Genomic DNA, 22804 nt, shown 5'->3' on the forward strand with positions numbered 1-22804 from the left:
ATGTGATTTATATTTTTTGTTAACCTGAATTTTATAGATTTTTTTTAAAAAGATTTTATTTATTCATTCATGAGAGACACAGAGAGAGAGAGAGAGAGAGCAGAAACACAGGCAGAGGAAGAAGCAGGCTCCATGCAGGGAGCCTGATGTGGGACTTGACCCTGGGACTCCAGGATCACGCTCTGGGCTGAAGGCAGGAGCTAAACTGCTGAGCCACCCAGGGATCCCTGAATTTCATAGTTTATGAAAATATTTCTCAGAACAATTTAAACACTGCAGTTCCTGAATTCATATATGAGACACTCATATAGTTTAGAAGAAACAATCCAACTGGAAGTGGGGAAAAAAGTACAGAATAGAGTGCTCAAAGACAGCTGAATACATAGCTCCTTATGTAAAACTGTTGGAAAAAAAACAATTATCCATAAATGAAAGTAAATGTCAGTAAATGTGCCAGTAGATGTTTAAAGACTAAAGTGCCCTGAGTGCTTCTACTGAGTTTTGGTAAGAACGTCACACTGCCAATTTTGAACTGAATTATTCCACTGAAGTAGCAAAGGTTTCTTGATGTGCTTGTATTGAATAAATCTAACATATATGAAACCAAGTCTTAGATATATCTTTATAAACATACATTTAATGAGTCTGTAAGTTGACAATTTTCTAACTTCAGTAACTTTTCAACATCTATTATTTACATAGCTACTAAAAGTACTGGGGATACATGTGTTTAACATGTGCAGTGTTATGCATATGTTGCAAGTAGCTGGTTTGAGCCTAAAGTTGGGATTCAGACAGTACAGATGAATTGAAAGAAAAAGTTTCCAATATTTTCAATAATTTATTTTCTTGAGGTATTTTGGCTGGGTATAAAATAAAATAGGCAAAACAATTTTGTATCTAAAGCACAAGACGGTATATATTATAATGAAGCTGAGCCCATGGATCCAGGTCTTGAGCCCTACAAGACATAGGAACATACCCTTTGGATATTTAGAATAAAATATAAAATTCAAAGGTACAAAAAAGATTTTCTTCCACCTTTAGGTGAAAATAAGTACAAAGCTGAAATAGAAATGATTTCATATAATTATTATTTTAGCAGGTTAGGAATTTAAAAATTCAGAGGCACTGGAAAACCTTACCATTGGCATAAGGTGAAAGTAGGTGAAATTCTGAAACTGTAGCAGTGATGAGACACGAGCCTTAAATAGTACCCTCCCCCACCAACAGTGGCAGTGGACATCAAAAGAGGGTTCTACAACAGAATGTAACAGATTACTTCATCAGTCTATATGATATTCCCCTGAGGACCACAAGAAGCAAGTGTTTGAGATTTTAAAGGAGGTAGAAATTACAGGTGTGCCAAGAAACAGTGACACTGAGTTATACAGATAAACATGGCCCTCTAACTCAACTCAATACTTTTAACCAAAACAAGCATTTATAAAGTATGGTAGCCAACCTCCAAGATGGTCCCCACTGAATCTCATCTCTTGCTAGTCATCACATGCGTAATGTTCTTCCACACTGAATTACAACTGGTCTATGTGACCAATAAAATATAGTTGAAGTGACAATGAATGATTTTCAAGGCCAGGTTGTGAAAGGCATTGCAATTTCCACCTTGGTCTCTCTCTTGAATTGCTCACTCTGGGGGAAATCAGTTGTCATGGTCATGGGGCAATGAAGTTTCCCTATGGAAACATCTACATGGTGAGGAATTGAGGGCTCCAGTGAACAACTAGTACCAACTTGTAATCCCATTTGAGAGAGCCATCTTGATAGAGGAGAACCTTCCAATCAACTCTTCACATGACTGTAGTCCTACCTGATATACTGACATTAACCTCATCAGAGATCCCAATGCAGAACTACCTAAGCTGCTTCCAAATACCTCATCCAGAAAAACCGTGTGAGATCACAAATACTTATTCTTATTTTAAGCCTCTGAATTTTGGTATAATTTGTTTAAATAGCAGTAAGTAACTCTAGGCTCTATAATTATTCTAAAGGCCAATAGGAGCCAGTTTAGAATTTGAGTCATGGAAATAACAAAATCCAGCATGATATATGATTGTATGAGGAAAGATCAGAGACCACAAAATAGAAACAAAAGTTAAATATTTATAATATAAATACTTAGTTTACCTTAAAATGTTTGACATTATGATGACAGAGCAAAAGAACCTTTGTGAAAATTACCTTTCATAGCATGAAAGCCTTGAAATAATTGAATAATTTCAAAGGGCAACCTTTGTGTAGTAAATGTCACTAATGATATTTTATTTGATCTCTACTATAATTCACATAACGTGTCATATTTTTCACCATATTTTCTATCATTTTAGTCAGAGTTTTGACACCTGTGTCACTGATAAAACAATAGATACAGGAGTTATTTTAGAAGACTGGTGTCTATGCAAACTAAATGAATAACAGAAATTCAGATGTTAGAGTTCTTTGATCTGTAAGCATGCAAGCAATATTGTTTCTGAATTTTAATTTACTTAAATTTATAACATATCTCAGATATAGAAAGAATAAACAAGCAAAACAAATAAGGAACCACACCACACTCTGGATAGCCAACAAACTGCATTTACAGAAAAGAGATAAAAATATGCAACCCATTAGAATCCACAGTACCATTTTTTCTTGAAATCTTACTCTTACCAAATCCACTATTTCATTTAGTTCTTATTTAAAAGACATTTATAGGGCACCTGGGTGGCTCAGTCAGTTAAGCATCTGCCTTTGGCTCAGATCATGATCCTGAGATCCTGGGATCCAGCCTGGTGTTGGGCTCCCTGTTCAGGGGGAGCCTGCTTCTACCTCTCCCTTTGCCCCTTCCCCCACTGATGCACGTGCACAATCTCTCTCTCTCTCTCTCTCTCTCTCTCTCTCTCAAATAAATAAAATCCTTAAAAATAAATACAAATAAATAAACAAATAAAAGACACTTAGTGTCTTGGTCTTCTAGGCTGTATTATAAATGCTTCATTAAAGAATAACATAAGAGCCATTATCCTAAACTTCAATGGCATTTATTTATTTATTTGAGATGGTGGGTAGGGGGAGGAGCAGAAGGAGAGAAACAATCTAAAGCAGGCTTCACACCCGGCACAGAACCTGATATGAGGTTCAATCTCACGACTCTGAGATCATGACTTGAGCTGAAATCAAGAGTCAGATGCTTAACCAACTGAGCCACCCAGGTGCCCCAGATTCCTATAATTTAATATTTAATATTTATATAGTGTAAATTGTTTTCCCATCCTAAACATCACAACTGTATCTCTCTATGACTTAATCACTGGTGAATATTACTGACATTTCCTTTTCTGTGATGAAAGCATGAAAAATCTGTGGATAGCATATTAGTATATTTCTCAATTCTTTTAATTCAAAGAACTGTGTGTCCTTAATGCAGTTACATGACTATGGAAAATTAAATTGGCTATTTTTATAGTATATGAACTTGAAATTATGACAGAAAAATTATGAGTTTTTATTTAATCAAGGATGCAAACCAGCAACTTCAGAAAGATTAGTAGGAAAGTCATTTCAAATGTAATCTCATTTGAATTAGTCTCTTGTACACTTTTAGAAATAGTTATTTGCTAGTGCCTGGGGGAAGTAATAACTTATGATGTGTTAGTGGGGAAGAATACTGATATTGTAACAGGCTAGATGCTACTATGGTCTATCATTAACACATAAATAAAACAGTGATACCTACTGCAGGGGCACGTTGGGGACCAGTGTCCTATTTGTAAAATTGCCAATGTGTAACAAGGTCCCATCCTAGGTTGCACAACAAATACATGAACAAAAAATATTTTTAGATAGCTGTTAAGTACCAAGCATTAACTAAAATCCCAAATGTTCCTTGTATTAAATACATTGGGATAAATCCATTATAACTGATCATGCCATTTTTCCTAATCATCAGATTATCATAAGAGGATTAACACTGGTCGGGGGAAATGTCTATTCCCTAGTCCAGGTTGTTTCCTTTTAGGTAGGGAATGCTCCATCAGTTACGTCATTCCTAACTTGCCTCTACTTCCAGGGGAGAAGTGACTTACTTGATTGATGATTTTGGAAGAAGAAAATTGGTGTGTGTGGCTTAGCACCTTTTCTCTAGAGATCAGGTGTCTCCTGGAGAGCATCCCCAATTTCTGTTCTGCTCCTCCAGGGGAGGTATGTCAGAACAGTATTGCCTGAGTCTGAAGAAGCCCACTTAATTGTGGATTTTAGTATGCAGGAGTTCTCTTGCCTGCAAGATATAAGCCACCTTCTCTGGGACAAAGTCTTTCAGAACAGAGGTAATATTTTGGTCTCCATAAGCTTCATTTCTGTTTTATGTATGTATGTATGCATGTATGTATGTACGTATTTATTTAAAACTTGTGCAAAGGGAAGAGGTGCTTCTTATTGCTCCTCCCAGGACTTAAAAACATCAGTGATGAGAGTAACTGAACATTCCACAACAAGACAAAATACAACCGTCCAGACACTTTCATGTGTACCGACTTCCATACTCCTGCAAACTACCTAGATTATTTGAAGTTACAATGAAAAAACTCCATAGAAATGAGGCAAAGGTAAGGTTAACAAAATAGCATGGTCTGACCAAGAAAACCTCAATGCAAAGGTGATTTCTAGACCAAGTAGGATACAATAATAAGAGAATGTTATGCTAAAAAAAAAAAAAAAAAAAGAGAATGTTATGCTAACATAAATTCACCACATTTGTCACTCTGTTGTAATGCCTTTGCCTTACAAAATCACACGTTTATGTCATCAAGTATAATTAAGCCAAGACCAGGTGTGCGGCTGCACGGGCTTCCCATCCCTCATACCAGCGTCTCACTCTGCCTTTTACCATGCCTTTCACCCGAGCCCCTTACCAGCACCCTACGTTGGAAAACAATGATTCCTACCTGGGGAAACTCTGGGCTTCCAAGAAACTGCCATATAAGCACCCAACTCACCTTGCTCAGCAACAGGAACCCTGGAGTCAGCTCAGCTCAACTCCCACAATCACCTCCATGAGGCAGGATATTTATTTTTTTGCTTCTGAGATACCAAAGGATGACCTGGATTTCCGCTTAGCAGCCTTGTACAACCACCACATAGGGACATTCCAGAACAAAAGTGAGATAATTTTACACCAGGAGACCACCCAGGATATCCATGGAATCATCAAGACCCAATTCTCTGGAGAACTTTTACCCTCTCCTCCACCACCTTCCATCACTTCTCGAGCTAACATCAGACGCTGGATCAACCCTAAGAAGCAGTCGAGACTATCCACAGCATCCAGGGATCCATAGTGTCCCCTCACATTGCAGCCACCAATGGAGGCTACTCCTGAAAGAATGATGGTGGCTTCCTCTCTGCTTAGTGTTGACAGGCCCCTGGACTAATTAATCATAGTGGAACATGCTGCCACCCATCTCCATTAAATAGATTTGTGCTGAAAAAAAAAAAATTAAACCAAGACCACAAATAAGGACTAGATTTGTCTCCATGTTAATTTCACATCCAGTATCTTCCATCCCTATCAGGAAGGCATCAGGAATGCCTAATTTTTTATTATGTCTCTAAGTTCAAACAAAGAATTAGAAATAAATAACTGGAATTCCTAACCAATCCTTAAAGACAATTAAGTTACTGCTCCTATCTCTAAATTTATGTCCCTTCTTATCAAGACAATCCATTGGATACACACTACCCTCTAACCCCCAAGAAAAGGAGAGACTAGACAAGTGTTGAAAGAGACCAAAGCTTATGAGATATATTTGGTTTTACGGGTTGAATCCAACAAACTCTATTGCACTTTTTTCTGATCCTGCTGACAAGAGGTGCTCTAGTGTTGGAAATCTGGAGAAAGAAAGATTTAGAACTATCTACAGTAGAGTTTAGGAAGAAAGGTCATGGTGAACATGAGAGTGGGCATCTGAGGGAATCTGGTAACAACAAAGGAAAAGCGGCCAAACAGAGGTAGAGGTGGAGACACAGCCAATATAGAAGCCAGTGAATGGAAAGAATGACAACAAAGCACAAAGGTGGAACTCATTCATTCAATGAGTATTTGTTATGTGATTCTCCATGCAGAGCCTAACCTTAACTGCTATTGTGAACATAAGAACTGCTCCTTCTCACAAAGATTTTGATATTTAGCTGGGGAAATGAGATACACAGAAGCAAAAAGCAAATAACATTCGAACAAAATGTGATTTAACAACTGAGTTGTACAGGAAATTTATTTAATACATGAGAATACAGAAAAGAAAGGAAAATGAGTGTGAAAAAGGACTGATGAAAAAATAAAACTTGGGAAGCCTGGGTGGCTCAGCGGTTGAGCGTCTGTCTTTGGCCCAGGGCATGATCCTGGAGTCCCAGGATCAAGTCCCATATCGGGCTCCTTCCATGGGGCCTGCTTCTCTCTCTGCCTGTGTCTCTGCCTCTCTCTCTGAGTCTCTCCTGAATAAATAAAATCTTTAAAAAAGAAAACAATAAAACTTCTACGGATTCCTCATCTTTGCCAAAGTCTTTCACATAAAGTCTCATTCACATGTCACAGTAAAAACTAGTTATTATTGTCTTCATTTTGTAGATGAGAAAGTAGGAGCTCAGAGAGTTACACAGTTTGTCCAAAGTCACATATCTGCCAAGTCAGCTATCTAGGATCTAAATCTAGCTCAACCAGATTCCAAATCTTTTTTTCTTTCCACTAAGCCATATTTTTTCTTTTTTTTAAAAGATTTTTTTTTATTTATTCATTCATGAGAAAGAGAGAGAGAGAGAGGTAGAGACACAGGCAGAGGGAGAAGCAGGCTCCATGCGGGAAGCCCAATGTGGGACTCAACCCCGGGACTCCAGGATCACACCCTGGGCCGAAGGCAGGCGCTAAACCGCTAAGCCACCAGGGATCCCTCCCTAATTTTTTTTTCAATATAAGAAACAATATATAAAGGAAAACAAGCACTAAAAAAATGAGCAAAACACATTCATCCACCCATTCATTCAAAAATTTTATTGATTTCCTTCTCTGAGTACATGCATGTGCTTGAGGAAAATGATCAGAGAGAAAATCATGTGCCTACATTTTTGAAGTTTCTAGGCTAGAGGCAGGTACATAGGGATGGATGGGTAGTTAGATGGACAGCCTGACCAACAAATGTAAATAATACAGAATTCAATAAGAAAAATGCCATAGAAAAACCAGGAAATGCTATAGGGTTCAAATGAGGAAAGAGTACATCATTTTAAGAAAATCGGTAAAGGTATTATTAAAAGATGAAAATATGGACAGGTTTATGATATATGAAGCCAACAACGAAGGACAACATGAGAGCAGTGTACATGTGGAAAACCCAGTATCGATCAAGAACTAACAAAAAGCAATAATGTAATTGAAGTGTAAGATACGGGGAGTAGAGTACAGGAACAAAAAGCAGGAAAGTAGGGATCAGACTGTGGAAGACTTCAAATATATGGCTAAGTATTATACTGAATTTTAAATACAGTGAATAATTAGGTTTCCTCCCAGAGAAGAGTCACTCTGTGCATTATGCTTTAGAAAATAAACGTACACCAGGGTGCCTGGGTGACTCCGTTGGTTGAGTGTTCAACTCTTGATCATCATCTCATGAGTTGTGGGATCCAGTCCTGTGAAGGGCTCTGTGCTCACCTGGGAGTCTACTTGAAGATTCTCTCCCTCTGTCCCTCCCCCCACGCATGCTCTCTCTCTCTCTCTCTCTCTCTCTCTTCCTCTCTCTCCCTCTCTCAAATATATAAATCTTTTAAAAAGAAGATAAATTTACACAAATTTATCTACATTTTAAAGAACGAACTTTTAATTGCTGCTGAAATAGCACAATGGAAAGCACCCTAGGTTTAAACTGGCCTGATGAATAAAGGGGAAAAGGGGCACAAAGACATTTAAAGAATAAAATCTATAAAATTTGGTAACTGATAGCCTGTTGAGTATAAGGGAGGAAGAGATCAGGAACAGTTTCAGTGTTTCACATTCAGGAAACTGGTCATCCCAGAGTCCCAGGATCAAGTCCCACATTGGGCTCCCTGCTTAGTGGGGAGCATGTTCTCCCTCTACCCCTCTCTTTACCCCCCTACAGTGCTCTGTCCCTTACTCACACTCTCTCTAATAAATTTTTTAAAAAACAGAAATACAGGAAATAATGTTCCTTGCAGAAATCCAATAAGAAAATACCAAGCAGAGAACAGTTAACAGTATCAAATGGTACAAAGGCTAAACAGAATAAAGAAGGAAACAGGATTTGGTGTACAGATGGTCAATTGCAACTGAAGAAGTGCTTTCAGAAGCATGATGAGAAAGGTGAAGTGGTTTTGAGTGTTAGGTACTGCAGACAGCAATGGAATTAAGTTGAGAATGCAGGGTAACTCCCAGTATTTGAAGGCAGGCATAGAGCCAAAGGCAACAAGACCCACTTGTACTAGGCAAGAATCAAATTAGTTTAAAAAAAAAAAGAGAGAGAGAAAAAAAAAAGGAAAGGAAGGATGCCTAGGTGGCTCAGTCAGTTATGCATCCAATTCTTGGTTTTGGCTCAGGCCATGGTCTTGGGGTCTCAGGCTCGTGGGACTGAGCCCCACATAACATGCTGTGCTCAGCATGGAGTTTGTTTGATATTCTCTCACCCTCTTCCTCTGCCCCTCCCCCTGCTCATGCTCTAAATAAATAAAATCTTTTATTAAAAGAATTACAAGGAGGAGGAGGAAGAGGACGAAGAGGAGGAGGAGAAGAAAAGGAATAAAAATGTCAAAGAAAATGCCTAGAACCCATAAAGCATTTATCTTGAAAAATAAAATCTGAAAAAAAGCTTCCAATTAACTAATGAATTACTAAATTATACAAAACTGCCCAGAAGGATTAACATGGTGAAGGAACCTTTTGTTTAGGCAGTGATTAATTTTCAGGTGAGGTTGGCACTGAAAAACTTTGCTGTTAATCTCTGTAAGAATTTGGTAATAAAAAAAAATAAAGAATTTGGTAATAAGTTAAAAAAGAAGTTAAGAAAAAAAAAGTGAATACTTTGCGAGAGCTGTTTTGAAAACAAAACCTATGACAGTTGGTGACATAAAAATCACCACCAACTTTAATCAGACTAGACCAGACAGGGCATACACAAAAAGGGCACTGTTGCTAATTATGGAAGGAAAGAAGGAAGGAGGGAAGGAGGGAAGGAGGGAAGGAAGGAAGGAAGGAAGGAAGGAAGGAAGGAAGGAAGGAAGGAAGGAAGGGAGAAATGTTCAAGCAGAACAATGTCCTTGTACCAGCCGTAATCACAGCACAGTGCTGGGAGTCCTACAGCAGCACATAGGCAGTATTTTTGTCAAATAATGTGAGTGTGTCTGACAGTTATGTTCTATCACAGGCTGTGTCCTTGATGATAAGAGTATTCTGGAGGGGGAGAAACAGAAACTGAAGTTTCCCCTATCCTCCAGAGAAGAACACTAAGATATCAATCTTACACACTGGTGTGGATGACTCAGTGCCACACACCAGGCAACTCGAATAGAGATCAGAAGAGAAATCTAAATCAACCTCAACCAGGCAACATCTAAAATTATAACCTAAGTCTATACAACTACATGATAGGACAAGGGCATCGCTGAGATTGCTCCACCTCCAATACTATATAGGTTTATAAATCCTCATCTTTGCTTTTTTTTCCTGATAAGAATCACACGAAACCTAACATTAGAAATAAATTCAAAGATTTGTTTGAAAATTCAGGTAAGAGTTACAAACCTTCCTGGTTTTATGTTAGCCCAGGAACATAAAAAGAAAAAGAAATTAAGCTAACAACCAGGCCCATGTGTTTATGATATGCATCACAAATAAGGGAAAGGGCTCAAGAGACAGACAACTAAGGTTTGAATCCTGGTTTAACCACTGCCCATTGGGGTGACCTAGAGCCAGCGATGTGGCCCTTCCCTGCGTGGGTGTTTTATCTGCCAAATGAGGGTAGTAATATCACCATGTCATAGGAATGTTGTTAGGATTATGTTGTGATTTATATAAATCACTTACTCAAGTGCCTGACACATATTACTATTACGTGAGTTATTACTATTATTATTTTATCTCCATATCAATAAATCAGATTTGACCTCTGCATGCTACTTATCACATCTACAACTGGGCACAGGAGTTCTTAACTAAAAGGTTTCAGATCATCTGAACATGCACTAGGAAGCTGAGACTCGCTATGGATCTAATTGTCACAGGAGAGGGATGCCTGGATGGCTCAGTGGTTGGGCATCTGCCTTTGGCTCAGGGCGTGATCCTGGAGTCCCAGGATCGAGTCCCACATTGGGCTCCCTGCATGGAGCCTGCTTCTCCCTCTGCCTATGTCTCAGCCTCTCTCTCTTTCTGTGTCTTTCATGAATAAATAAAATATTTTTTAAAATTTATAATAATAATAATAATAATAATAATAATTGTCACAGGAGAGAGGGATGGACCCGAGGAAGGAGCAGCAGTTGGGGGCGGGCTCTAATATTAAGCTGGTAACATCAGAGAAGACGTTTAGATCTACTTCAGGCCAACAAAAAATCAGAAAGAGCCAGAGGCTCTGACAGTAAATCTACCTGGCTTATGGGTTAGCTTCTTCAATGCTGGGAATATATAGGTCGAGTAATGGAATAGAAAAGTTGCAAAAAAAAAAAAAAAAAGAAAGAAAAGAAAAAAAAAAGAAACGAAAAGTTGCAAGAGACAATTGTTTATTTTTATAGCCCCAGGAACTGGAAAGATCTCAAGTGCCATCTACATCCAGCAGTTGCATATTCTAGTAGCAGTAACACAATGATAGTTGACTATATTTGTCTTTCTGACACTGTAGAAAGATTTACAGACTAAGATGTTCATATGAAAGCAATGTAGACAGTACAATAAAGGCAGCACCCGGGGATCCCTGGGTGGCGCAGCAGTTTAGCACCTGCCTTTGGCCCAGGGCGCGATCCTGGAGACCCCGGGATCCAATCCCACATCAGGCTCCCGGTGCATGGAGCCTGCTTCTCCCTCTGCCTGTGTCTCTGCCTCTCTCTCTCTCTCTGTGACTATCATAAATTAAAAAATAAATAAATAAATAAATAAATAAATAAATAAATAAATAAATAAATAAATAAAAATAAAGGCAGCACCCTATGAACACCCTAAATGTTTCACCAAATATCCTGGTACAATAAAGCGATAAAATCATGCAGCCGTTAAGATGTATTTATAAATGAGACCTAATGACCTAGAGGGGGTGGAATCATAATAACTACTGATAGAGACCATAAGTTCATGTTTTATAAATATATATTTACATGAAAACATCAAAATATGAGCAGTAGTGGTCTCGAGATAGTGGGATGACACGGGAATTTTTTCTTTTTTGAACCTCACCACATTTTCTCTACTCTACACAACATTCTTGTCTTAGTTTCATCATTAAGCAGTGTTTTTTAAGAAAACAAAGAGGTTGGCATGAAGTCACTGAAATCATTCAGCAGTGGAGAGCAAAGGGTTGGAACAGGGAATCCCTCCCCTCTCTCCCTTGCACTTTTCTCCCTCCGATCTCCCCCTCATGTGATGGCCACAGAGACGAGCATTATCAGGTTGCCCATGTTACACCTGAGGAGAAGGAATGAGTTAGCAGTGGCTATGAACTTATCCTCCCCTTCTTTTTTTACCCATTCCTCACTCTCTTCCTGCTATGATTGACCATAATGGCCACAGCAGTCTTTTCTGGATCAAACAGGAGAGTTTAGTTAGCATAGAGTTGGGGGAAGAAATGTCTGCAGTAACAACAGTGAAATGTGGTCATCTCCTCCCATCTTAAAGAAAAATCTTTCCTTACCCTCACCTCCTCCTGGATATGAGGACACCATATACTCAGTAAACACTACTGGATTTTTCTTCCCTTCTCTCCTTCTTTCTCCAATGACAGGAACTGTATCTGTTTTGTTCTCCACTAAATTCCTAGCACAGTGCTTGGCACACAGTAGGAGCTCTACAGTTGCTTGTGAAATGAAGGGATTAGTTCATCCAATCACCACATAAGACTTAGAGCACAGATAAGGAGGAATAAAACGTGGCCACCATCTAGAGGGAGAATGAGGAGTGGTCACGGGCAGGATGATATTTAGGGGACCTGCAGGTCTAAGAGGGGGAGTGAGCACTGATAGAGAGGAGCAAAACTGGAGCAGAAGAGCAAGTTTACTAACTCCAGTTGTTCTGCATGGATAAATGTTCCTAGCAGCTAGCCCTCCAAACCCATCTTCTCCCCAACACCCGCCCCCCACCACGTCCCCCACTCCCTCACACACTGCTTGCACATCAGGCTGTAGGATCAGAGCTTCAAAGAAAAATTGACTGAATTTGGCCAGAGCCTCCTGTGATCCTTTGTCTATGCTAGACTACACCAGAGAAAATAAGGAAAGGATAAAGCATTTCTGCCTTTTACATCTCGGACTATTGATATCTAACATCCCAAAAACATATGGGAGACTTCCGACTACCAAAATACATGAACATAAATGGAAAAGCCCATGATACCTTTTGTCCTACTTGACACGATACATTTCATATTCGGTCACTTGTAACATTGCTACTCTCAACTGTGTGTCTCTAAACAAATAATTGTTTTTCTCTTGTCATGACGAAGTAAACAAAGTGCTTAATTAAAAGGAGATGCCAACATTTCCTTTACTCTCTTACTAAAGTGTATTGTGTGATTCTGTGCCTTGCATAAATCCAATTTGTATCGATTTCTAGAAAGAATATAGTGAGAGCTATAATGGCAACATGTCACACAGTGGCAATCATTGGAATGACTCATAAACCCGGAGAACACTTGGATGTTAGCTTTAAACAGAGTGACTTGCACAGAATCAGATTTACCGCCCCTTGCTGCTCCTTATCCCTGTATCTAGCTCCCCTGCAAATGTCTTTCAGATAGCCCCAATCTTCTACCAAAATACTGTTAGCTCCCTTCCATTCGGGTACAGTTAGTTTCTTTATATCACAATGTGACAGGACGGATACCTAAACACAAATTTTATTAACCTATGTGAATATGTGGACAGTAACGAGTTTAAAATAGGACCATTAAACAATATGACTTTTTTATCACTACACATTGTTTCACATGATCAATATTTATTGAATATAATGTGCTTTCTTGTGGTGGAGGAAAAATCAGATCTGGACATTGAACTCAAGGATTTAAAGTGTAGTGGATATGCCTTTCAAGTCAGGTTTGCTAACTGGAGCCCAAGAACCCACAGAAAGTCCATGAACGAGCTTTCAGGGACCTATAAATCTCTTAAAGTGAATGTGATGGGTTATATGTTGGTATGTGCATTTGGCACGGTCGGATGTTTAATAGACATCAAATTCTCAGAAGGACTGTTGGCTTCAATGAGGTTAAGAGCCATTGAGTTGGAGCTTATATAAAGTATTTCATTTCTCAAAATATTTCTAGTTGCTCAAAACATTTTTTGAGCTTTTCCTTTGGAATGTTTCAAAGCCTAGGACACTTTTTGTGAATAATCTCAATAATGACAAGTCTTCTTTGGAGGAGAGCCCTCAATTTAAAAGTCATCCAAAAACATGGTAGAAAAATATGATAGAAAGATGCTTAAACTGTGAAGTTTATTTGGGTTAAAATAAACATAAATATAAAATAAGACTAATATTCTTGGGGGACATAAAATACATTAAAGCCTATTCATTAATTGAAAATCATGTGGAAAAGCATAATAATTACACCAGTATCTTAAGGATAATATTAACCAGAGTGGGAGGAAAAAAATCACAATTTTCCTCCTTCATTAAATTTTGCAGAGAAAGGGGATCCCTGGGTGGCTCAGTGGCTTAACGCTTGCCTTTGGCCAAGAGCGCGATCCTAGAGTCTCGGGATCGAGTCCCGTGTCAGGCTCCCTGCTTGGGGCCTGCTTCTCCCTCTGCCTGTGTCTCTGCCTCTCTCTCTCTATGTCTATCATGAATAAATAAATAAAACCGTTTTTAAAAAAAATTTGCAGAGAAAGCTTTGAAATGGCTGCTGTGGTTGAAAGGCATAAGATGATTTTCTTAGCACTCAAGCTAGAATACTTGAAGATTCCTTGCTCATTCTTTTATCTCCAACAAGCAGGCATTGAGTTTCTGAGGCACATGATGGAGGGTTGGTGGGCAGTTCTGATGGGGAATGGAGAGCAGAAGATAATCTCCTTTCTTTTCCTAGCAAACCCCATGAATCAAGAATTACTTCCTTTACATTTTCCCCATTATGTCACATTAACTGTTAATCTATTTGCATATATTTTATAAACCACATGTAATTTTAAATTCTCTTTTATTTGCATGTGTAAAAAGGATAAAGTATCTCTGGGCTCTTTGATTTGTACCATACATGTGTTAGAAATAACCTGAAGTGTCCAAATTAGAGAAGAATGAAGACTAATTTGCTCATTTATTTTAGGAAGATTATTTAGGCCTAGGGCAACAACTTCTTTTTCCATGAACTCCTAGATCCGGCTCTGGCAAATTTTAGATGAATGGAATTGTTTTTAAAAAGATGGTAGGGGCAGCCCGGGTGGCTCAGCAGTTTAGCGCCGCCTTCAGCCCAGGGCCTGATCCTGGAGTCCTGGGATCGAGTTCCGCGTCGGGCTCCCTGCATGGAGCCTGCTTCTCCCTCAGCCTAGGTCTCTGCTTCTCTTTCTCTCTATGTCTCTCATGAATAAATAAATAAAATCTTTTAAAAAAAAGATGGTAGAATGGAAACTCCATGAGGGCAGAGATTTTTGTCTATTCTCAGCACTTATAAGAGTACCAGGTACATTTAGAAGACCAGAAATCTCAAGGACAAAACACACACTCAAAGACCTTTTAATACGCAAATGTTGGTGCAAATGTTATTTTGGAATGAAGAAAATGGAACAGTAAGGGATTAAACTGCTCAGTACTCAGTATAATGATGTGAAGAAGTTGTTTTTCTTGGCTATAGAGAATAGTCAGAGAATTGTTTTTAATTTCTCTTTCAGATAGATAGAAGGTGGGAGTGGGAAAGCCAAGACACTCACCTGGGTGATAAATAATCAGTTGGTACAACAGAGCTGGCAGGGACCTCAGAAGAAAGACTCCACTATGAAATGGATGCTGAAGGCTTTAACAACTGTGCTAGAGGCCATCTAATGCCTTCATGTAACCTTCGGGCCATAAGTTGAGTGTAGTTGAACATATGCAGATTGAACTGAAATGCAAACATTTTCTTGGACTGGATAAAAAAAATTTTCAGGTTCTAGAGACTCAGGAGCAACCCAAAGATCAGATCTATGTCAACAGAACTCCATGGTTCGAACTCAGTCGGCTCTGCCACTTGGATTAGGAAAAACCAATCTAGTCATGAATTTTTCCCTAATTTCAATGCTCACTCCACTCACATATGAAAGGAACCGTTTGCAAAGCTTTTAAGAAACAACTGTTCACATTCAAAATGGTACAAGTACTAAGAGATTCCCACTTGAAAGATGAAGATACCACTTAAATCACTAATATCAGGAAGGATTTTATTTTAGTTTTTAAAGATTTTGTTTATTTATTCATGAGAGACACAGAATGAGAGAGAAAGAAAGAGGCAGAGACACAGGCAGAGGGAAAGGCAGGCTCGCTGCAGGGAGACCGATGTGGGACTCAATCCCCGGGGTTCCAGGATTATGCCCTGAGCCAAAGGCAGACACTCAACTGCTGGCCACGTAGGCATCCCTCAGGAAGGATTTTAAAAGTAAAAAGGTGTTAAATAAAATTTCTTTTGGTGAACTACTTAGAGATTCTGGTTTATCTAATTACTTTGAAAAGATAAAAAAAAAAAAAAAACATTCTTTAGAGTCTGTGAAGATGCCAAGTTTCTAAGGCAAACTGATCTTAGCAAAACTAAAATGTTTCTTTTCTGAAATTATACTATCTGGCAAAATGACCACGCATTCATTTAGATAGGAAACAATACTCTGAATGCACGATCATTAAATATGATAGTGACAAAAGTTAAAGAATTGGGCTTTGTTTCATTTTGTGGAAGAAAAAGTTAAGCCATCAGAATGATGGTATTTGAGTACATAAAGGAGTCATTGAGGCAGAATTAAACACTCTTGGTGAGAGGAAGATTAGAAAGGACAGGATTCCTGTTCTAGGTCAGATAACTAGATAACCATAGGTAGGCATATAAATGGCCCAGGCTGAGGTGACCTGCCAGATAAAGAGTGTTGCCTGCATTGAGTAATCTCCAAGAAAAAGAGCCACTCACTGGCAGAAACTTTTTTTTTAAGTTATTGTCACTTTTTTTTTTAAGATTTTTATTTATCTATTCATGAGAGACACAAAGAGAGAGAGAGAGGCAGAGACACAGGCAGAGGGAGAAGCAGGCTCCTCCCAGGGAGCTCGAGTGGGACTCTATCCCAGGACCCAGGGATCATGCCCTGAGCTGAAGGCAGATGCTCAACCACTGAGCCACCCAGGCATCCCAGAAACTTTTTTTAAGGGCAGTTATATCAGACATTTTTATCTTTTTCTCTAATGTCCAGGTTCCCATAAAGCCCACATCTCAGGCTATGAATAAATGTTCCCTAATCACAACCTCTTCATCTTGTCTTTACCTAAAAAAGAACTAGACAACTTCAATGGATTATAGTTTTCAAGTAAGATAACGAATTTTAAATGAGATCGGATACAGATTATTAATGTAACACACGAGAATCATTCTAATAAAATCTTATGCTGCACTGATATTCCCATTTCAGAAAACTGGGATGACACATTCTGACGTCTTTTCCGCTAATTTGTATTTTTCTCTATCCCATAGTCAATAGTTCTCTCTTGTACTCAATTGACCTCATGTCCTGAACACTCAATGCCTTAGAAAAGTTCTTATTAAAACATCAGCAAAAGCAGTCATTAATAATGCTTAGTGACCTTTTCCTATCCAGCACTAGAGGAACCAGATTTTTTTTCATAATTTCATGGTATCCACTTTCCTTGACTTGTAGCCAAAAAATACAATACTTATTCTGAAAAGGATCTGCCAAGTAGCACCAAGAGAGGACTGATAAATATTTTATTCTTGTTCTAAATGTAACTGGAGTCCACAAAATCAAGTAAATTTCAGGAGACTTGAATACTGGCAAGAATAAAGTTACTAATGTCATAGTTTTAAAATTCCATCAATACCTCATGAATTTTCCAGAAAAGATCAACCATAAAATAAAGATTTTCAATCCTTTGCTTTGCAATTTAGTAGAAATAATTTATTTGTAGTATTTGTTTTTCTATTTAAAGGTACTTCTGTGCATTTCTTTGCTAAGCTACTGCTGGGTTTTAATCATTTATCCAGTTTTTCACAATAATGTTGAAACTTTATTTCCCAAAGTGCAAGCTACTATTTTCATTTAATGTCATTTGAGTAATTAAGGTTTGTTCTCTAATTTTTATCGATTTAATGAAGTGTTAAATAGCACTAAATCTAGGCCTGGCTCCTCTGCGTCACCATATATCCCTCTAACTTCTGAAACATTGATAATCACCTTTGGGTGACACTACTGTGATCTGTCTTCAATATCCTCCTACCCCCACACCTTCTTTCTCCACAGTGGAAGCCACTTAATCTCTCCTGGATATCCAGTCTTATCATGGGCTTCAGACCAATAGCATCCTCATGAGAATGGAACTTTAGCTCAATATGGAGCACTCAGATAGCAAGTCAACCTTGTTATTAGTCCAACTCTGATAACTGACTCTTTGGCAAAGTTTTAACTACCAGGCTTCAGCCTTGTTCCTGAAATCAAGTTTCAGTTGATCCTCTAGATGTGGTAACTGGGTCCCTTGCTCACTTCCTTCTGTACCTGAGTCTCTCTCCTGATGAAACCATCACATTTGTTCTCTGTATACCAGAGAATACCTTCCTGAATGGATTTACCTACCAATATTTATGGTTCCTCCTGGTCCCACAGCCCAGCCCAGCCTCAACCTCCTCTACTCAAGGGCACGTCTAGTTCCAATTTCCAGATTGGATTCAATAAATTATATGATGGGAAACCATATAGTCTTTACAAGTTATGTTACCTTATAATACTTAACAAAATGGGAAGAATCCAAAAACAAAATTGTGTTCTGATTAGTCAAAAGTTGTAGAATGGCAGACAATACTAATTTTCATTTTTGTATCTTTCTCTCGACCACTGTCTCTCTCCATCTCTCTCTCTATTTTTTCCTTTGGTTCTATGCTTTCCAAACGTTCTATACTAAGCATGCATTGCCTTTTAAATAACCTTAAGAAAAGAATTGGGATGAAAAATAATTTTAAAGCACCTTCAAATATAATAAAGGATCTGATTGATTCCTTCAAATATAATAAAGGTACCTTCAAATATAATAAAGGATCTGATTGATTACTCTTCTAATGTCTTAATTAATCAACAGGGATGATATCTCAAAAGAGATGTGTTTAATGCTACAATTTCTTAATCTCCCTCTGTGTGGCGCCTGTTCCTATCCTCAGAACACTGCCCCAAGCAGATCTGAACTGAATCTTAATGAAAAAGCAAGTAAACAAATGAATACACCAAAAACACTGCATCTAATTACCCCCTATTCAAATGCACTATGCTGTGTTAATCTCCAGCTGTCTAGTTCCACCAGAAGATTTTTATTGCAGTCAGAAAAATCAGACACTTTGAAAGTAGACTGAGAAAATTATAGGTGGGCTCCAAATTGCAAAATACAAATTCATCTTCAACTCGTACCCAGTTTGACAAGAAAGGATCAGTATAAACACTTCCTGAATGCTTGCCAATTTTGACCAGCTTTATACTAATATACCTATAAGGATAAAATGAGTATATAGGAATCCTTATGACAAACCTCTTCAGAGATAAGAGCAGTTTTGTACAAGGTCATATATCTATGTAATGGCATATCCAGCTCTGTCTCTGGAGCTCATTTTCTTTCTAAAACATTCCTTAGGACTAAGGATTCTGCTAATTCAATATAGGACAATTAAAGAGAATGTATGTAAAGTACCTTGCACTGTGCTGGGCATTGAGCAAGTGGTCAATAATAGTAGTTCTTTTTACAGTTGCTCAAAGTTAGTGGTTGTTATATACTCTCACTTCAAAAAGAATTAAACGTGGGCAAATACACCTAAAATGAATTTCAAACATTTTCCGTTAATTGAATTAGCTTACTAAGAAAATACATAACACTGTTTCCCACATAATTCCAGTATGCTGAATTCATGATATGGTAAATTCCTATTTATCCAGAATGATCAAGAAATAAGGCTGCTTAGCATTGCTACTTTTAAATGTATGTGTAGACTACCAATGTTTTACACTGCACCCAGTAAAATCCCCTAACATATACTGAAGATAAGTTTATCTCTTTGATAGTCCATAAGACATTTTCAGAATCTTTCACAAATTATGATCTTGAATTTCCACTGTGGTCTAGACTGACAACCCATTGATAAAGATATCCAATAAACTGTGCTCTAGGTAACCCAACTTTTACTTCATGCCTTACAAGGCTCCTTGCTCTTGGATGTCTTCAGTTAGAGCAAAGGGAAGTATTTTAGATTACTTAATTAAACACTATCAGGACCAGACTTCAAGCAATGGGAGTCTAAACAAAACAGCATAAACATCAGCTGCTCTCATATGGTTGAAGTAGAACTGGTATGGAATTCTCAACATCTAAAAAATTCTTGTGTGACGGCAGGGGCTTCATTCTCAAGATCTTTTTGATCTTGCCACAATGCTTGATTATCTTGTATATCATATATTTGTGACAGCCACCCACTGGCCAATAGTGCCCCATGCCAGGCGGAAGCTGACTGCTATCTTCTTTGGCTAGTATAAGAATCTGGATGTTCTGAAATCAGTCAGATAGGTTACTTTTCCAACTACTTTTAAGGCCACTTTCGTCTTAAAGCCAATCCTACTTTCTGTAGATCTCGTCAGACTCTCTGTTTCTATTGCAAATGCTAACAAATCAGTTCAGGAGTTGAATTTCAAGAAAAGCGTTATGTAAGAGAAGCAGTCTCAGAGTACAACTAACCACTGTGCTGGACACTGTGAAGTAAGTCATCCAACACCAACATCACATGGTGCTCTCGCCCACAGAAAACTGTTTAAGGGGACACTGCATTAGGCCAACAAGATCAACTCACTCCTAGGACTCTGGAGTCACTATTTTCCTGCACCCTAGGTATCTAAAAAGGATTACAGATGAGATGAAAACAGCTTCCCATCCCACCGCCAGATCTAGGTCAGGTCTAGAAATGTGGGGTTCAAATAGAGTTTATTATTATTAATTATTACTCAGGTAGGATCTATTATTAATCATAATATATCCTGAAAGTCTAGTTTGATGTTAAAATGCCCAGAAGGGTATTAAAAAATTACAGCTACAGTAGTAAAAAAAAAAAAACACCATTAAAAGAAAATTAAAAAGTCATGAGGACTCAGATTCATAAGGTTAAGAGTGAGGAAGTACTTGAAATATTCTCCAGTAGCTATATTAACTCATCTGGGGGGAAAGATAAAGAATTCTGTTTTGACTCGTTAACCTTCAGATACCAATTAAGCAAACTTATTTAGAATTTAGGAGAAAAAAAAAAGAATTTAGGAGAAAATTCAAAGCTATGACGTATATATGTGTGTGAAATATATTTAATAGTTGCCTTCACGGAGATGACAGTTGATACCATGAGAACAGACAAAAACAAGATAGAAAGTGAGGATAAAGGAGCAAAGGCTAAGAACAAAACCTCAGGAAATGCAAATATATAGCAAGCTAAAGAGAAAGGCAAGCATACAAGGAGCTGTCAAGTAACATGGGAATTGGAATAATCCACTTCTTAAGAGCTAAGGAAAGCAAACATATCTACAATGTAGTTCTGGGCCATAGTTAAAAAATGCAGTGAGAGGATGAGGAAGATGTGGACTGAGAACATTGAGTCTAGCAATGCTTTAGTCAAAGCATTTTAAGTTGCAAAGGAACAGTCAAGCAAAGAAGGATTTATTTAATAATCTGAAAGGCAAGCCCATGAAGAAAGAAATTAATGTGAAGTTCAGTCTTACAGGATGTTGAACTAGGAGGCAACTAGGACCAAAGACACCCTTTCAGAGTCTACCTGATGAATCTCATTTCGAATTTTTCTCCTATGCAGCCTCGTCTCCTTGTACACAGACCAATATGGTTGCCTGACTCAAAAACAAATAATAGGACAAAACAAAATAAAAAAACACCACAAACTGAAATTTCCCTGTCTTAACACAAATTCGTTTGACAATCTGACAAGCCATGGGTCATGTGCACATTCTGTAAGTCACAAGGCATAACCATGGCCACCAAGGCCTTCAGCAGAGGCCACAGATTGCGACAAAATTCTAAAAGGGTGTGTAAAAGGGGTGGGATTATAATTTAATCAGCATTTCAAAATGCAGAGCTTATATCTGCCTATATCTTACTAGTTACTAGTAAGCCTATATCTTACTAGTTACTATACACTGAACCTAAATTTTTGTTTTTTCCTAAATGTCAGCAGAGTAGGAGACCAAAGAAGTTGAGGACAACCACATAATTACTAACTATGAACAATATGAAAACTACCCTATAAAAGTGATAAGATGGGATGCCTGGGTGGTTCAGTGTTAGAGCATCTGCCTTTGGTTCAGGGTGTGGTCCTGAGTTCCGGGATCGAGTCTCATGTCAGGCTCCCTGCATGGAGTCTGCTTCTCCCTCTGCCTATGTCTCTGCCTCTCTCTATATACATCTCTCATGAATAAATAAATAAAATCTTTTTTAAAAAGTGGTAAGATGACCAAAGGGAATAGAAATGCACTCATGGGGGGGAATGGTTTTGCTGACCTCCAAAAATGAGTAGGATTTCAACAAAAAATGAGAAAAAAAGAGGGACAGGGATCATACCCTACCTAGAAGACACCATCTCTGCTGCTAGGCTGAGAGCCCCTGAGAGTAAAAAATATTCTCCATTCACCTTTGTATCTCCAGTGCCTAGTATAGTAGCAGCCACAAAGCAGCACCTCAATCAATATTAATATGTTCACGCTAAATATTAATAAGTATAAATAAGGGGAAATATCAGCAAAATTATGAGAAAGTTTGGGGTCTGTCCATAAGACAAGTATATCTAATACTTGAAGAGTAGTAAGAGGTAAGTTTATGACCATATTAGGGAGGGTACTGGTCATAAACTAAGCACTGGATCTCAACATGGTATAGGCAGTATTACTGCTTTGGAAATAAAGAGACTAAATTATAGGTCCAGATCTGCCAAAAGCTCCCTCGATCATTCCTCATCTGTCACATGAAGCTGGCAAATTCTCTCCACACATCTCAGACAGCTGCTATGAGAATCAAATTTTAAAACATATGTTAAAGATGGTGTTATTAATTTTTGTATCCCCCACAGCATGCCTCAAGGAACTTTGCTCAGTAAATATTTCACAACTTTAATTTCTCTGTATACTGTGAAACTATTCAAATGGAAGAAATGTTCAATCCCTACAATTAATCAATCTGCTGAATTTAGTAGATAGTCCATAATGATTTGTTGCACTGGTGTTTTCATCTTAGCATATATTTCCTTTAAACATTGTCATGTAAATTATATTCAAGAAGGGAGGGGGCATTGAAAATCTATGACATATAAGAGAACCAATTAGAAACAAGGGATACAAAGATGAACCA

General features: G+C 38.1%; 1 protein-coding gene and 1 pseudogene across 5 annotated transcripts in view; one reads left to right on the forward strand and one right to left on the reverse strand.

Moving 5' to 3' along the window:
* The window catches only part of TMEM117 (transmembrane protein 117), a 498555-nt gene that overhangs the window by 389957 nt on the left and 85794 nt on the right, over positions 1 to 22804 (reverse strand). Inside the window, exon 1 of one of the 5 annotated variants that reach the window (XM_025477342.3) lies at positions 1146 to 1261. The exons of the other annotated variants lie outside the window; for them this stretch is intronic. Coding sequence (XP_025333127.1) covers positions 1146 to 1246 — 101 coding nt within the window. The 5' untranslated portion in view covers positions 1247 to 1261. Of the gene's footprint in view, positions 1 to 1145; positions 1262 to 22804 lie in introns of those variants that run through there. 5 annotated transcript variants of the gene reach the window in all.
* Positions 4725 to 5413, forward strand: LOC112678205 (protein CFAP276-like; annotated as a pseudogene).

The sequence above is a fragment of the Canis lupus genome, chromosome 27 (genome assembly GCF_003254725.2).
Source record: "Canis lupus dingo isolate Sandy chromosome 27, ASM325472v2, whole genome shotgun sequence".
NCBI lineage: Eukaryota > Metazoa > Chordata > Mammalia > Carnivora > Canidae > Canis > Canis lupus.